This window comes from Pterocles gutturalis, unplaced genomic scaffold, assembly GCF_000699245.1.
Source record: "Pterocles gutturalis isolate BGI_N339 unplaced genomic scaffold, ASM69924v1 scaffold20094, whole genome shotgun sequence".
Taxonomy (NCBI): Eukaryota; Metazoa; Chordata; class Aves; order Pterocliformes; family Pteroclidae; genus Pterocles; species Pterocles gutturalis.
This window is the reverse complement of record NW_010133706.1, coordinates 37635-54575: the sequence shown is the minus strand read 5'-3', so window position 1 is coordinate 54575 and position 16941 is coordinate 37635. Positions and strand designations below refer to the sequence as shown.

General features: G+C 43.8%; 1 protein-coding gene across 1 annotated transcript in view; it reads left to right on the top strand.

Annotated features, from left to right (window-relative positions):
• Positions 1–2155: 2155 nt before the first annotated feature.
• LOC104467534 (electrogenic sodium bicarbonate cotransporter 1-like) overlaps positions 2156–16941 on the top strand; it is a gene marked incomplete at its 3' end in the record, with an annotated part of 17354 nt that continues 2568 nt past the window's right edge. Inside the window, exon 1 of the mRNA XM_010081342.1 lies at positions 2156–2228. Coding sequence (XP_010079644.1) covers positions 2156–2228 — 73 coding nt within the window. The remainder of the gene's footprint in view (positions 2229–16941) is intronic.

The window sequence follows — 16941 nt, the reverse complement described above, 5'->3', positions numbered from 1 at the left end:
GGCAAATGCTGGGGCACGTTGTGTGTGAAACTGTAAGAAAAGCTGTAAGCTGTAAGAAAAGAGTTGATGGAGTAATAGAGCATGTGTGGTTTGTGTTTGGTCCAGAAATCCAGTCCCATCTGTTCCAGATGTTTTCAGTTGTGTTTATAGCAAGTAGCTACTGCACTGCTTGGGGAGGGGAATAAAACAAAAAATGGGGATGTGCCTTCACAACCATTGCAAACAGGCAAGAGCAGCCGTGAAATATGTTCCCTTTTGTTGCCTTAGAAAAGATGCATAAATAGCCTTGGATAATTCAATGAAGAACTTGAGCTTTCGGGGAAGGCTTCTGTATGCGTGCATGAGTGCTGGCTTTGTGTGTTTTGTTGGCAAGAAGCACGTCCTACCCCTTCATGCGGGGCAACAGCTGCTTGTAAAATGGTACTTTTCTTAAGTGAGAGAAATTTGTTCTTCACATCTTCTGGCTTCTGTGTCTCTTGCGGACAGTGTGGGTGGAAACAGCTTCTGCTTCTGTGTGAAGCAGAGGTGGGCTGTGTTTCAAATGTCTGAATTGGACCTAAACGTAGGAGCTGACGCTCGTTTTTGTTCTTGGGTATGGTGCTCTGGCCTATTTGCTTTGTTGTTTGTTATCTGTGAAATTTTGAGGCTCCTTCATGAGAGCTGAGCTAAGGATGAGGCCAGTGGCATGTTCGTAAAGGTGCTTGCGGTAGAGGAGAACTTGGCAAAGGTGGGAGAACGGCTGCTGTGCTACTACTTTGAGAAAATGAGGGCTCTGGTATTTTATTTTGTGGACAGACTTTTTTAATTTGGGTAGGAGTTGACACGTTGTTGCTAAGTAGATAGCCCAGAACATTTTGATTTTTTTGGTATTCATCTGTTTGATTTTCATAATCTCCTGAATTGAATGTGCCCTTAAAAAACTTCTGCTACTGCATCTTGTGGAATCACAAGTGGAAGCAATACGGATGTGAAGAAATCTTGAAGGGTTTGTCTTTATCTGTACCGAGTTTGTCCCTCTTCCATCTAGGGAATGTAAGGAAAAGGTGCTGTTGTTTGATGATTACCTACATATGCCTTTTTCTTGCCATTGGTAGAAGGTCAGGTTACTAACTAGGTCTCTGGTTCTATTAAGAGAGCAAGCTTACACAGTGTCTGTCCAGCAGTGAGCAGCAAATACGTGCTTAGCCTCTAAGCAATATGAAAGCAAGTAATTTAATACAGCTAGATTTTTTTTCTCTGTTATTTTATCAATTCTGTATTTGCTTATCAAAAGAGAATTTGCAGATAAACCCTTGGAAAGCGTGCAGGGTCTTATGTATGAAATACAGCAGCAGCAGTTCTGGGCAGTGCCACAGGAGGACTTTATGGCAGAGGTGTGGAATTGGGAGTCTCTTCTATACAGAGGAGTGGATAAGAGGTGGAGTTAAAAGGGGAGGGGAAAGAAGGCAGCTGCTGAAATCCGTCCCCAAATGGATGAATGAATGGGTGACACACATAAATGACTGCTGTGATGGTCTGACTTACTGTAGCTTGGTCTCTGGATAATCCTCGTATGTCAGATTTCTGTAAGGCCAACATGTGACACAAAGCTTGCCTCTCAACAGACAAGTGTGCTTTGCTGGTATTAGGAGGCTGGCTGAAGCCGGGTCTCCCACTGTGCATTCGAACGCGTGTGTGTGTCTGTGTATGGTATGCGTGCTTGCTTGTGTACGTGGTTCTGCAGCCGAGGTCTTTTAGAAGAACTTTAAAGGGAAACTGGAATTTCACAAACTCTTGGCTATTGCATAGGAGGTCCCAAACTTGCCTCTCTCTGTGTGTGTATGTCCTTTTTAGAAAAAAGGAGAAAGGAGGAGGGGAGAGGAGAGAAGAAGTGGGAAATAAACACAAAGACTTCTATCTGGGATTACCTTCCTCACACCTGTCACCACTGATGTCCTCTCAAGGTTAGAATTCGAGCTACGTGAGGCCAGCTTAAACCAAACGCCGTTTGAAAGGAGCTCTATGAAGGAACAGCAGGCACTGGAAGGAGAACAGGAGTGCACACGGGAACATGAACAACAGCTTGCAAGTTAACGTGCCCAGGACCTGGGCTGGTTCAAACAGCTCGCTCCAGGAGAAGTCTGAGCATTCCTTTTTTCTTTTCTATTACTATAGGATGGAGGACGAGGCAGTACTGGATAGAGGGGCTTCCTTCCTTAAACATGTATGTGATGAAGAAGAAGTGGAAGGTAAGTGACCTTGGACTGCTGGGGAGAAAGGGTATCTTCACAATTTGTATTTGTATATGAGATCGGCACAGTGGGATAACAGAGAAACAGGACGCCTTTGTTTTGCCAAGCAATTAATCCTTATACTGACTGAAACACTGGTAAACTTAGGGTGAAACTGACCTTTTAAATTTAAATAAATCCTCTTTTTCAAGAGTGAATGTTATATGGTGTTGGCACACATTTCCACTTCCCACAAAATTGTGTTTGCTGTGACTTGCATAGAGGCTGTGAAATATCGGGGCTATTTGTTTTTCTTTCCTGCACGAATGTTTCAGTAACACTTGCATATCACCACAACACCTCAAAGTGCTGGAATATGGTGGCAGGTATCGCAGCTGGAGAATTGAACTGGAAAGACCAGCAGAATTTGTACTGAGTGTTGGGGTGGACATAAGTCAGCGAGTGGACGTTTTCCTGGGTTTCCTTTGAGCTTCGGAGGCATAAAGAGGAGGTTTTTCCCTTGGGAAAGAAACTTTTTAACAGAGCAAACAGTTCCCTCAGTTTTTAGGAAAAGAATAGATTCCTTTGCAGGTGTTTTTATTTTCTCTTCGACTAAAAATATTGTGAAATCACAAAGATAAAAAGGAATTTAAAGGAGTTTGGATTTTTAAGGTTGTGGGAAATTATTAAGCTGATAGGCATGAATTATTTGCAGCAAATAGTCTTTTTCTTGTTTTATGAGTATTAGTTCGCCATGTACTTGATAAACTAGTGGGGGAGAAGGAGGAAAGGATGACAGGGTATGTACTCTACCTAGAAGGGAAGGGAGGCCAGCATTTCTCCTCATAGTGGTATCCTTCCCCTCTTAACTGTGGTATATAATTTTATTTGAATTTCTTTATTTGCAAACAAACACCTGTGGCTTTTGGTTTGAAATGTTTTGAAAGGTGTAGGGTTACAGCTGTGTCATTGTCACGGGTAATGGACAGTAAAGGATCAAGCCATATGAAAGAGAATCATCTCCAAAAAAGATGAATTAGAACACTTCCAGCAAATCAAACCAGACATTTCCATGAAAAAGCCTGTATTTGCTTCCTCTTTTCTATGAAGTAAGCTGTGCTCAGTAGCTGTAAATCGTCGTGTTGGGTTTAATTAGGCCATTTGCTGTCTGCAGGGCTGGAATGACAGGGGTTTGGTATCAGCCTTTTGCTTGTAGAATAATTGAAACTTTGGCACAGCGAAAACATTTGAGAGGGGAGAGGGGGAGGATGTTTTTTGTATTTTACTGTCTTAAATGTTGCCACATGCTGTTGTGATGTGTATTGCCGGTATATAACGCTCCAGGAATGTAATACAGATTGTCCCTTGTGAAGAGCAGCGCAGGAGTGTCCTTTTTAACTGTCTGCAGGTGCTGTGAAAAAGGTTGTGGTTAGTGTTTTAAGTAATATTTGTAGGTGTGTTTATCTCCATGGTTCAATGCAGATATCCTCACTTGATTTACTTGGGCTAACAGACTAGTTGCAGTTCATCTTGCTGGGGTAGGAAGAAGAGGTGAAAGAAGTATTTCTAATTGCATGCAACAGGCCTCAGAGAATGGTAGCTGCTTGTCTGAGCTTCCAGAGAGACTTGGAGCTGTGTAACCAGCTAATTCCCTTGTTCATGCTAAAAACAGTGCCTTGATTCCCACCAAGCTTCTGCGAGTGACCTAGCTACATCACAAAAGGAGCTGCTGTCTGTGGCAGGGCCGGTGCTGATGCTGTAGCATCTGTCAGCACCGCGATGCACTTATGGTGCTTGTATGATTCGATGGGGGAGTTGCTGCTCAGCCTCTCCACTCTTCTGCAGTGGGACTGCCTTGAATTCACAGCGTACCTGGCAAATTTGGGGCATTGACACAGTGCAAGTCATTGTTCAAAGCTTTGACACTTCGAAGAGATCTTTGTCTTAAAGTAGATGGTGTGCATCCTGAGCTGTGCATTTACACAAGTAAACTTAATGTAGGTGTGTATCTAATATGCATACATGCATGCCATGTACAGTCATAGTCTGCATGTATAGAATGAGTTGTAGAATCACAGAATGGTTTGGATTGGAAGGGACCTTTTAAAGATCCTCTAGTCCAAGCCCCCTGACCTGTGCAGGGTCATCTTGTGCGAGATTGGGTTGCTCAAAGCCTCATCCAGCCTGGCCTTGAACCCCTCCAGGGATGGGGCATCCACAGCTTCTCTTGGCCACCTGGGCCTCTGCCTCACCACCCTCATTGTAAAGAATTTCTTCCTTGTATCCAATCTAAATCTACCTGCTTTCAGTTTCATATCCAATGGAAGGGCTAAAAGTCAGGGATGTTTTTAAGTCTCTTTGCTTGATTTCTGCACGGCAGTTGGAGTGGTTTCAAGGAGAGCATTTGTCCAGAGACTTGAAGGTGTTAGCTCTGAAGTGCTAACAGTCTTCAGCTGCACTTGTGGTGTGGTTAGAACTTGCTTTTCTAAAAAGCTTATGGTCGTTGCATCCTCTGTAGAAGAAGGTAACATCGAGTGGAATTGTTACCTCCAGATGTATGTTTCTGATAGCTTTTATTTTTAGCCTGTTTTCATGTGGAAACAACATATGTACATAAAGTTCTTTGCCTCTTCTCCCTGTTTCTCTCCCAGTAATTTTTTTCAGCTAGCAGTCAATTTTGGTCAAATTTCTCAGGAAGGCTGTTTGCAGGAGGGACTGGAAGAACCGTACTGTGAAACATTATAACATGCTTAGAAAGCAGGCTGCTTTTGTTGCTTGTGAGTCTGTGTGATGTAAAACAGACCAAGACAGAATTTTGAAGTTGTCATGATGAGCATTCATCTTTTTTGTATTCTTTGCAAGAAGAGAGAAACAGCACGGTGTTCTTCATTGGTAGCTGGTGACCTCATCTTAGGTCTGTGAGATGGAGGTAGCAACTCTAAATTACCATGTTGCTCACTAACGGGGTTATTTAGTGGTGTAGGGGAGAGAGAACTTTGCTTTTTAAGGAGGGGGAAAACCAGGCATTTCTGGTCAGAAGGATGTTGAGATATTTTCAGTTTAGGGCAATTGTCGGTCATGCCCTTGCTGAGTAAATGTAATGTTAATAGAAACCATACATACCTGACAAAAGTATGTCCCTCTGGCCTACTTCCAGAGATTGTTTAATGCTTCTATAACATGGCAGCTCAGTCTGGTCCTGCACTGGAATGTGTTGCTATTTTTTGGTGATATCAGCTGTTGACATTCGAAAATTACTCTGTTTCGGCTTACCCCCTCCTGTGTGTGTCAGTGAAGGGGCTCGGTTGGTTAATTCCGTACGTTTGAGTTGTGAAGAGTGGCTTTGCTGGCTGTCAGTGATGCTGCACAGAAGCGCCCAAGAAATGTGACTCGGCGAGATGAGGGATCTGCCTGGGTCCGGTTCAGAGTGTGGAAGGAAAGCAAGTGAGAAAATGTAGGCTTGCTTGGGGGAAGTCAGGAAGAGGCACTGCCCTAAGCTGAACCTCCTTGTGTGAGAAAACCATTCCCATTCATTTAGAGCACGGCACGTTCCTTTCCTTGAAGGTAATGACATATTGCTGTAATGCCACTGTTAGGAGTGCTGGTATGTGTGACATAAACAGATTACTTAATAACCAATTTTGCAAGAGGGGAAAAGTAAAGCTCCACCTTATCCTTTGAGATAAGGTATTCTTGGCTCTGTAAGTGTAACTTCCCTCGGGCTTGCTGCCGCCCTGACTTCATGGTGCGGTGGAGGATGCTTGATTTTAGGTCTGACAACTCTGTTACTGGAAGGCTGGAGGAGCACTTAGGCTGCGTGTATTAGGAGACAGGGACCAGCACTCCTGTCAGGTGTTCTGTCCTGAGTTGCGAGTGATTTACAAAGTAAACGTATTGAGAGTATCTCTTAGATACCACTATTGTAGGAATAAATTGAGGAAAAATGCTGGTACAGTGGAAACTTTTTCACAGATCCTGTTTCGTTACAGGATTCACTGTATAGAGAGCCTAAAACAAGGATTCTGTAACAGCTCTCAGTAACTTCTTTTTCTTTCCTCCTCCTTGCTTTCTGTTCTCAACCGTGTTGTGTCATTACACTTTGCTGGTAGAATGCTGTGTGATGCCATAAGCCCAAGATTATTACTTGATGGTTGGATCAATGAGGAGAGAGGTTAACAGAGCAAAGATAACTGTGAAAATCTTTACCTTTATTAACAGCAGACAGAAGGTAGGAGAATTGAGCTATATTTACCCATTTACTGTATTTTATTTTTCCGCTCTCATCCCTGCCCCCAGTTTTTGGTCACTGACTGTAGGCAGACCTTTTTCAGAAATAACCAGAAGACCTGTTTCGTATCAGTTAGAGTTTTTAATTGCTACTGAAGTAAATATGATTAAAAAAATGTATCGGGTAAAATCTCAGCACAGAATGTACTTCATTAGTTCTCCTTGACCCCTTTAATTTATATGTGGAGATAGACCAGGCTGTTTTTTGCTTTAGTAAAACCAACTCAGGCTTTGGTCCTGCAGAAGCAAAATGATGAGGACTCAGGGGCTGCCTTTTTGCTCTCTTTCTGTACAGCAGCTGGCACAACTTGGGAATGGCAGGCAGGGATTGGGACCTGAATGCTGCCCCAAACAGGTAGTAAAACCAAGACATGTGGTTTGGATCTTCTCAGCTTTGAAGTATGTGGGTGAAAATTTCAGATTAGATTCTCTTCAGCTTTAATTCTCCATGACACTTTGCAGGATCTGGAAATGTGCTGTTATCTCGTCTGTCATAAATGAAAGAGTCCAGTGCTATTACTTGACTGCAGACCTTTGATAATCTAGTAAATCCCTGTGGAAGAGTTGAGAGTGGTTTTTGTGTGTGTGTATTAATTAAATCAATAGCATAAATGCTGTGAGGTCTGTGAAATATAAATCACTCATGAAGTAGTTTGTTCAGAACTTTTTGTCATTAAGAAAATACCACTTTTCAGACATTTGTTAGCTTGATGCTAGTAAATCTATGAGCATGCTTACTATTGGCAATTTCCAGCAGGTGTCTGTTTTGTCCCCATCATTGCCTGGGGTATCATTCTGGTCATTGCAAATGTCTCTCTTCTGGTGGCAGGGCAGTTGGCAGGTGTCAGCGTTCACTTTGAAGGTGCTTGGGGTTGTGTGAGAAGGTGTTGATGCCTGCCTGCTCCAAGCTCGGTGAGAAAAACTGCAATCCAAGTTCAGACGATGATAAACTAACCTTACATAAGGTAGTGATAAGTTGGCTGTATATGCAAGAGAAATAAAGAAAATGTTGTAAGAGCAGCTGAGTCAATATACAATGTGGTTTGCCCGTTGCGAAGGAGAGGTTGTGTTTTCTTTTAACCTATGATAAGTTTTGCGCTGACACTTGCTGTGAGTATACAGTACGTGGCAGGGAAGGAGGGTGTTTTCATACCATTCTGACAGTGACTGGCTTTTTTCCATCTCTCATTGATTTCAAAACAATTGTCAGCACTCTGACCTGGTGGTGAAACACATTTAGCCGATGGCCATCCTAATCAGAAAGGTGACCCTCACATAACACGCCTCTACCCTTTAGCCTTTGATGGGAGCAACTTCTCTGAGTGGATGTTTCCAGTTACTGGGGCCATCCTGAAGCCGCTGGTCACACCCAGAGAGAGCAAATGCTTGCACAGTGTAGTTCATGGACAGAGGCCTCTGTTGTCTGAGTGTGCTCATGATAACCACTCTACAAAGGTCACTTCTAAAGAACTTTTTTGTTCTGTGCTTCAGTTGCTGGAGGTGCTTCCGAGCATCGGTGTGCAGGCTGGTATCTGCTGGTTACATGTCCTCTCCTGGGTCATGTAAGTTAGGATTCAAGTCTAGGCTTGTTTGACTGTCTTCTTCCACCTGTTGTATGTACCTTTCTCTGCCCAAGAGCTCTTTTTTAAGGTACAGCAGTACTTGATATGACAGTTCAAGATGGCAATTGAAGAAAAGATACAGCCTGTCTTCAGATGTGAGCCCCAGATGTACTGATTATCCTTCCCGATTTTTTATTTCTGTGGCATTTGATATTAAACAAGGTGATATTGGACATCCTTAGTATTGGGGAGGCCCACTCCCAGTTGTAAAATGTGTCATGCGTTTGCTTTGGTTGGTTGTATTTAGCAAAACTGTCGTGGTTTTTTGTTTGTCTACGGAACTGTCAGATATTTAAGAGCTGTACCACGTGCTGTAAATCAAGACATGGAGAATCAGGGAGGAGCCTGTTACAGTTGCAATGAAAGGTAAACGACAGAAGCCACTCGGCAAACAGAGAAAGATACTGAGAGAGAAAGTGGAAGATAGCTGACCCTGTGCCAGAGTTGGGTTCGTGCAAGGTTGGCCATGTCAGTCACAGCCTTCATGTAGCTAGGGAACACGGAAGCATCCTGCCCTCTCTCATCTGTGCGCCCCAATCGAATGTAGCTGGGCTTGATCTGGAAACTGATGCTAGGGCTGTTTGTACAGCTCGGTAGGATAAGTGCAGTTTTTATGCTAGTTTAGTCGTCGTCCCAGCCTTTGTGAAGGTCTATCCCTTCCTTTCCATTGGGTGATATTCCTGGTCAGGTTGCACCACGCTGTGAGAATTTCCGTAGCCTTAAAAAGGGGCTGAGAAGGGATGTAGGAAACTCCTGCGCTTTGTGCTGCTGGAGAGGTGTCAGGAGGCATTGGTGTGAATGGGGCTCCTGCTGGTGAGCACCATGTTGTTTGCATTCCTTCGCGGTGCCCTGCAGGCAGGAGCTCGGCCTTCCAGTAATCCCAGCTCCCGCTGCAATCTGCCTTTCATAAAATACACCATGGCTTCTACACGTTTAATTATAACCGCAGCCTTGGGATCAGGGTTTGCTTGCCGCAGGGCTGTTTTCCTATCTCATGATGCGGTCCTGCAGAGTCGGGCAGTTATGAGGACTTCTTGGAGTGCCTGGCACTTTCCAAATCCAAGGACAGGGGATGGTAGTTTAGGTAGATCCCTGCCTGGCATGTTGCAGTTGTATATTTTGTTTTGTTGCTGACCTGTGTCCAGCCTTTGCTGTTCATTCTTCAGGCTTTGGACAAGGTGCTACTCCATGCAGTCATTGGTGGTCTCTAGGAGTTCAGGCTTTAAAGAGACATGGTGTTTGCTTCAGAGTTGAGAGTCCAAAACCTTTTTTCCCTCAAGTCAGTGACCTGGAACAAAGTCAGAGGCCTCCCACAGAAGGTCATAAGTATGTAGTCTCGGCAGCTGTGGAAATCAAGGTGCTCACTTACTTTGGAGAGTGGTCTAAAGCCTATCTGCATGTATGAACTTGATAGAGCCAAGTACAGCTTGGTATTTGTTTGATCAGGAGGTGAAATACGGAAAATGAGGCCAAGATTTTTTGCCAAGATGGGCTGTTTTGGGCTTTATCCAATTTGAGTGGTAATTTGGGGCATTTTGAAAGGGGACACAATTTTAAAGGAACTGTGGTCAGTTCTGGAGTCAGATTCCAGAAAATCCAAAGGTACCATGCTTCTGAACAGCTTGGCCTAAAACTTAAAACCAACAGTCCAGCACAGCATCCCTCCCCTGCCCTCTTCCTCTGACCCATGCTTTTTTATAGTCTTCCTTTTCTTTCAGTGGAATCCAAGTAGTACTGGCCAGATTAGATCAGATCACAGCCAGGCAGGTTCGGTGGCTTCTGTAACCTCGCACAGCTCCAAAGAAGAGAGGAAGAAAAGCAGCTTATGGGGTTGTGGGTAAGTCTCACAATGGCTTATATAAAGCTCAGTGAGAATACCCCAAACACGTTTATTGTTCTGTCTAAACAACGTCCACCTGTTAATTCATTGCTGACTTCCTTATGTTTTCCTGTCATGGAGCAGTACCTTTAGTTGTCATCAACATGTGTCTTCTGGGCTTCATGGCACGTGTTCTGCTCCTTTCCTAGCAATTCAGTAGTTCTTGGTGACTGACATAGTCTGCTCTTTCTAAACGAACAGGGTTTGTAGGGTGTCCAAGAAGTCAAGTGAAGATGTCATTTTATTTTTTCATTTTCTCTTCCTGTTTAGATTTTCTTGACTTTGTGAGCTCTGTCTTTTAGAGCTGTCCCATTCGTCAGGGCACAGTGCTAACTCACCTTTTAAACACGCTTCGCTGGAACGACCTCTGAATCTTGTTAGCAATCTGGTAGTTCAAGTCTGGGTCATCAATGGGAAGCGAGCAAGCGTATGTTTGAAATTGAGAAGTGCAAGCTTTGGACAGATGGCTAGGAAGACTCTCCTGCTGGCTAATTATAGTGTTGTTATGTGGGAACCTTTTAAAGACTGCAGAGGTCACTTTACATAAAGATTAAACTGACCTTTTGAAGACATTTAAGTTCTAGAAGCCTCGTGTTATAGAAGAAAAAAAAAATCTCCAATTTACATGCTGTCTTCCCCTACATCACTCACTTTCCTGCCCCTTGTAGTGATTTTTTAGTGTAAGGACTGAATACAAAGGTGTGAAGGGCAGCAATACCAATGTGTAAAATGATCTTTGGACAAGTTCCCTGCTTGATGAAGTAGCTACATCTTCATTTTTGATCCTGGGTCCTCTCTTAAATACTTTAATCTTAACCATGATGATCATGAGAGTCCTTTTGTCAGAGCTGGCAGAATTGAAGGGAGCCCTGTTGTTTCTAATCCTATCCCTTCCTGTTTCACCTGTCAGTTGCATAGTAGCGTGGGTTTTCTCTCTTACCTACCTTTTACTGTGTCTCTTTTGTGGCAGGCTGTTCTCTTGGTGGCCTTTATTAGGTTGTGAACCCCCATATGGTTGAATGTTAGGACGTTCTGAAAGCCCTGCAAGGACCAAGTGGTGAACCCAGGAGTATGCCCGGTCAGCCTGTCTAGAGGATTTGTTACGGTTTTGTTTTTCTTTTTAATTTCAGTGTGTTTTTCGATGCATGAATGGGAGTAGTACTTAGTGCTCACACAGTGCTAGAGGAAATAATCATGTTCTTTGTTTCTAATGCATGAACCAGCCACCTTCACTGACAGGTCTTGTAAATTTCCATGTCTTTTCTCCTACCTAGAATTTAGGTCTTTGTAATGTATTATTGAAAATATTCTGGTTTGTTTGTTGGTTTTGTGGCCTGTGTTTTCATCCATGTGGAAACAAATGCTCCTTCAGATCACTCCTGGGAAATTTTTAGGTGAAATATGATGACTGTATTAGGAGGGACTGGGAGGGTAATTTCTGTTCCACTGGTGCTAACTGGTGTTTGAAGTAGGGTGTCATGCAGGGTGTCGCTCAGGGTGTGGGTCCCATCCTATACATGTTTGGGTGTGGAGAGTGATAGCTGAGTCCTGGAAGGTGAAGTTGTTTGCAGTTGGAGGGCTTGTACATGCTCCCCTGCTAGCGTCAGTCCTGGGAGGTGTTTGGCACCTGTAACCCATTTAAAATCGGGTAGAGTTAAGGGCACTCAGCACATGATGATGTGGCCATTTGTTCTTATTTCTTGAGCTGATTTGAAACTAAGTAGGGCTTAGTTTGGGACTTGCTTAGTGCTACTTTTAGTATCTCCCCTTTAAAATGGATCATCCCTGTGATTTATTTTGTCCTTCTGGGCCACCAACTTTTTATGTTATTTTATTTCCTTTGATTCTCGCACAAAACAAGAAGTACTCTTCTGCTGCCACCCCTGGTTTTGAAAAGCAGCCGTTAAAAGCTGTGCTAGACTCGCTCTAAGCCCAGCGGCTTGTTGGCTAGTGCCCTGTCTAGCTGTGTGCTTGGCAGCATGCCCACACCTTCTTCTTGGCCATCAGACAAGGGTGTGCCGTGCTGCCTTCTGCTGACGAAGCACATGGTGGGCTGCATCCTCTGCCCATCTCATGTGACTTCAGAGCTGCAGTAGGTGCGGATTCCTGGATGTTAGACATAGCTATGGAGCAGGTTTTCATAATGTTAGCAACTCATTAGTGGTAGGAGTGAAAGCCATACACTCTAGGTATGTGTCAGAAGCCACATAAATAACTAAAGCTTCCCCGCCCTGAGGGTATGCTGTGTTTCAGTTCCATCCAGGTACGAGAGTGATGGCTAGGCTATGAAAATGGGTAGAGAAGGGCACTGCTTTACCTGCCTGTGTGTTATGAGGCCAGCTGTGCCCCAGAGTTAAATGGCTGGGACATCCTGAGCTAAGCCTTTCATTCAGGTGGCCTGAAATATCTGTCCCAGTCTTCTCTGAGAGCCTGGGTACGCACGGCTGCCCAGTGCGGGAGGCGTGAGTGGCCAGAGCACATGGAGAAGAGGTTGGCTGTGTAGACATGTCAGTCGTGACCACATGAGCCTGTCCAAGCCTGGTTGGCTTTAATATGACTCTCCCTGTTCTTTGGAAAGAAGCCTTGAAAGTAAAAATAAGAGCCAAGTGAAAACTGCTAATGCTCAGCTCATTTTTCATTGCTTTATACATTTTTCATGTTAGGTTTTGACCTTTTTTTCCTTCTAAGGTGCCAGTCTGAGATTCTTTATGGGCTAGCCTGACCAGGCTCTAAGTCTCAATATCCTCAATCATGTGGAAGGAATTCCTTCTTGGATATTATGTACCAGGCAGACTTTATCGTTTGATCCTGCAACTTTCAGCTCCTTTCTCCAAACTACCAAGTTTTGTTTTTGCTAAGCCAAAGCCTTTTCACTGTCACCATTTGCTTAAAAGAGTTAGTGTTTAAAAATGAAGAGTGTATGAGAAATAATGTGATCTCTTGCTGCTTGTTTGTTTGTCTGTAGATAATCTGGAATGAAAAGAATTTCAGTTTTACACGGTGTCAGGCTTAGTCTGCACTTGGTCATGTCCTCAGATTGCAGAAAGCTGTAGACTAGTGTCCAGATTAATGCAGAGACCGCAGGCACAAAAGTTGTCACCACATTTAGATAATCTATTTGCTGAAATTTTTTTTTTATTTTTATTTTTTCCTTTTTTCCTGCTAAGGCTATGATTTCTGTTGACATTTCCTGTAACACAGGTTTTCTGGTAGTACCCTACATTTGGATTGCTGTCCTGGCCCCTGTTGCTTTATTACATGTAGGTGTTGAAATTTCCAGTACAAAAGGCTTTGTGGAAAGACCATTGTTGCAGGATGAAGCTCCCCAGAACCACCTACATTCAAACTTGAATTGCATAAAGAGGGAGTAATTCCCTTGCTCCCAGCACGCTTCTCATGTAGGCTGATCCCAAGTTCTCTACATCACTTACATGTAACCAGATCCTCCGCTGACGATGCCAGGCTTGTCCTAGTTCTTTCACAGCTGCGCTCCCCCTCGCTTGGCAGCGAACAGGGCAGCTGCTCAGCGTGTGTGCATCGCACGTCCACCCTGCTCTTGCTCTCTAAACAAGTGCCATCCTTCCTTCCTTGGGCAGAAGAGGATCCTTGCTGACAGACTACTCAGGTTTGACCCCAAGCTTTTGGTGCAGAGACTGCAAAAACATCTAGGCAGAATTACTGGTAGAGATGTATAGAAACTTGGTGTGTTTGATACGCAAAACCCTTGCAAAGCTTTCTGCAAACTTCAGCAGGCGACAGAGAGTGAGTACCTGCAAGGAGGTAGTGGGTGACCATGCAATGCTAACACACAGATTTGGCTAGGTGAACACGCACAGGGAACTGATGGGTGGCTGAAACACTACCAGATCAGACAACTTCAAGCCTACAGGTTTCTCTTTCTGTTTTTATTTTTCAGTACACTTTTTTTCCCCTCACATGTCTACCCTTCTTTACCGCACACATTTCCTTAAATGGAGTAACTCAGAAAAGAAATAGCATGGTGTTGCACCGAGGTGGTGTGCTTGGGGGCCCTGACTCGTTGAGGCAGGGTGTTGGGAGCTGCTTTCTTTTGTGCACGCTGTCAGAGCACTGCTGGGATCAGCACGTGAGCTAGTGTGGTGTGCACAACTTGAGATGCGGCCAGTTTCACTCCCAGTACATCAACAAGACCATGCTTGGCCAGGAGGGAGGCAAGAGATGAGCAGATATTCTTGCAGGCAGGGAGGGAAAGCTGCATTATACAAAACTTAAATTTGGTAATACATGAGTGGGTTTTTACCAGTAAAACTGATTCAGGGAGTCTCCTGTGCCCAAACTCCAAATTTGGACTCTGAATCATGAGCTGTTGTTTTTTAATAGCTCTTAATAAAGCAAAAGACGTAGTTTCAACCAAAATTTTTCCAGGGGAAAAATACCTCTCTGATGACTACTTCTTGTTCTGTTAATAATCAGATGAGATGATTTTGCTCTGAATTTGGTGCATAGTAAGGCAAAAGAAGCTGCCTTCAATAGTTTTATTTACAACAAGTGTAAGTGAGAGGAAGCTACAACCCAGCACTGACCTTTAGAAGAGAAGAGAAAAGGTGCCACCTTCACCTGTAGGTCTTGCTCTGCATCCTACTTCTAGGATTTCATAGGGTTGTGAAATACATGCTTCTGGTCAACCAAAACAGCTCTAAAAATTAATGACGAGGCTGATAATTTTTCTGGGGAGAGTGAGGAGGGAGATGGGAACAGCCACCGAAAAGGCTGTGAATGCAGGGGGCGTGGTGGGGAGCACAGGACAAAACTGGTGTACAAGAGACGTCTATGGCTGAGTGGGACCTGGATTAGCAGGATTCTAGCGCTCAGTTCTTCCCGTCCTCCACCAAGCTGCAGGGTAATAGTGCGGTGTGTGAGCGTCACGTTAAACTTATCAGGCGTTACCATTTGTAGTAAATGGTTCTCATGGGAAAGGCTCTGTTAGCCCAGTGAGTAGGAAATGTCTCAGAAACCCAGTACATTGAGAGTACGTGTCAATTGTTTCCTTCCAGGCACTTTGGGAAGGGAGCCTAGAAGTTCATCTCAGCGTTTGGAACAGTATAAACAGATGCCAAGCACTTTAAGTACACAGAAAAGGAAAAGGTCTTGCTTGGCCTTCCTGAACAGACTTGGTGGGGAGGGGAAGGGGGCGGACACAAAAAGTGGCATTAAGTAAGCCTTTCCCTAGCAGAACAGGGAGAAGCAGCTAAGTAATGCAGATGTCTGTCTGTGTATATACAACTTAGTTTTATATTACCAAAATCTGTACTGCGCACACGTGGTCAAAAGATTAAAGAGATTGTCCAGTATGTTGGCAGCATATTAAAGTATTAAGACTACAGGCTTACTCTGATGTGTTTCTATTATCAAGCTGGCCACAGAATTAAACTGATTCAAAGGAGGACGTGGTTTTAATACAGATCCAGGAATCACCCCATCCTTTTTCATCTGACTTTTGGATGCTTTCTTGGCTGTAAGAATCCTTTGGGAAGGACTACCGTTGCCCTGTCTGTCCCGGGACCACCCGTACCCTACACCTGCTGCTTGTGCTCAGATAAGATTTCGCCTTCTCTATTCCTGTGCAGCATTTACGCTGTCTGCCATGTTAAAGCTGCTATATCCAGTCGCTGGAATAACTTTCCTGGTTTCCTCTGACACACTCAGTAGCGCTAAGTCATGCCTTCAGGTGTCAATCTGCAAAGTCTTGCTGTAGGTGTCTCGAACTTTGGCATTGTGTCCTTCTGTGGTTTGAGCCCGCTTCTCAAAGATTGCAATGCTGGCACACTGCGCTGGAGGCAGCACACGCAGGTCCCTTTCCTTCTGTCACTGTTGTGCTTCCTGAGTTTTGGACCTTGCCTGACCCTGGATTTTTCGTTCTTTGTTGCTCCCTGAGATGGCAAGTTATTCACGTCCAGTCCTGTACAGGACAGTTGTACAGGAGCAGCAGGAGATGCACGTGCCGTGGTGAACTTGTTGGCTTTTAGATGGTGTGTGCTGATGGAGTTTCTGCAGTGACCCTTTTTGATACCTTAGCCTACTTCATACTGCCTAAAAAGTAACTGTAACTTCACTCTGAGAGATTCTCACTAACACTTTATATCTGTTAGTTTATATCTTGATGTCACCAACACTATCTGTATATCTGTTTTCTTTATTTAGCATGGTCTTCTGCATAGTTAGAGCCAGTACATCAATTTGAGCTTGCTGTAGCACTTAGTCACCAGAATGATGATGTGATTTGTTTCAGGGCCATCACAGGCACTGCAGCACCATCATATCAGTGAGTGAGCAGGGAATTTCTTTATAAGCCTCTGCTTTATGTTACAATTTCCACATAACAAATTACTTTGTAGTCAAAATATATCACACTTAGCGCCAGTCTGGGGATGAACATATTTTTTTCAAGCAATCCTTTTGGAGAACAATTTTTTTTTCATTTTGTTTCTCTTTGAGAATTAAGAACATGGTATTTAAGAAGCCTTTTTCAGATGCTTCTTAATACTTAAGTAACTCAACAATAGCATGCACTTAAAATTTCCAATATGTCCTCTGTTTTTGCTTTTCAAAGGGACTGCTGCTGGAGATCTATATACCTCAATAGTCTTGCTGGGCTATAGAGCATATATGTAGATGGGTATGACATATAGGGTAATATGCATAGGGCTTGAGCTATTTTCATAAACTTTTGTCCCTATCCTTGCATATACAGCTCATCATTCCATTCTTTGCAACATCCTTGGGGAACTCAGCTATTTTAATGTTGCCATTAAGGAGGGCCATGCTGGTCAAGCAGCTTTTAAAAAGGCCTTGGATGCTTTTGGGATGAAAATTCACATGCAAAAAAGGTGAAGGACTCGTCAGACTTTGCAGCTGGCCTCAAGAGCATGGGGAATTTGCAATGGTAGATGTGGGGTCTCAGCAG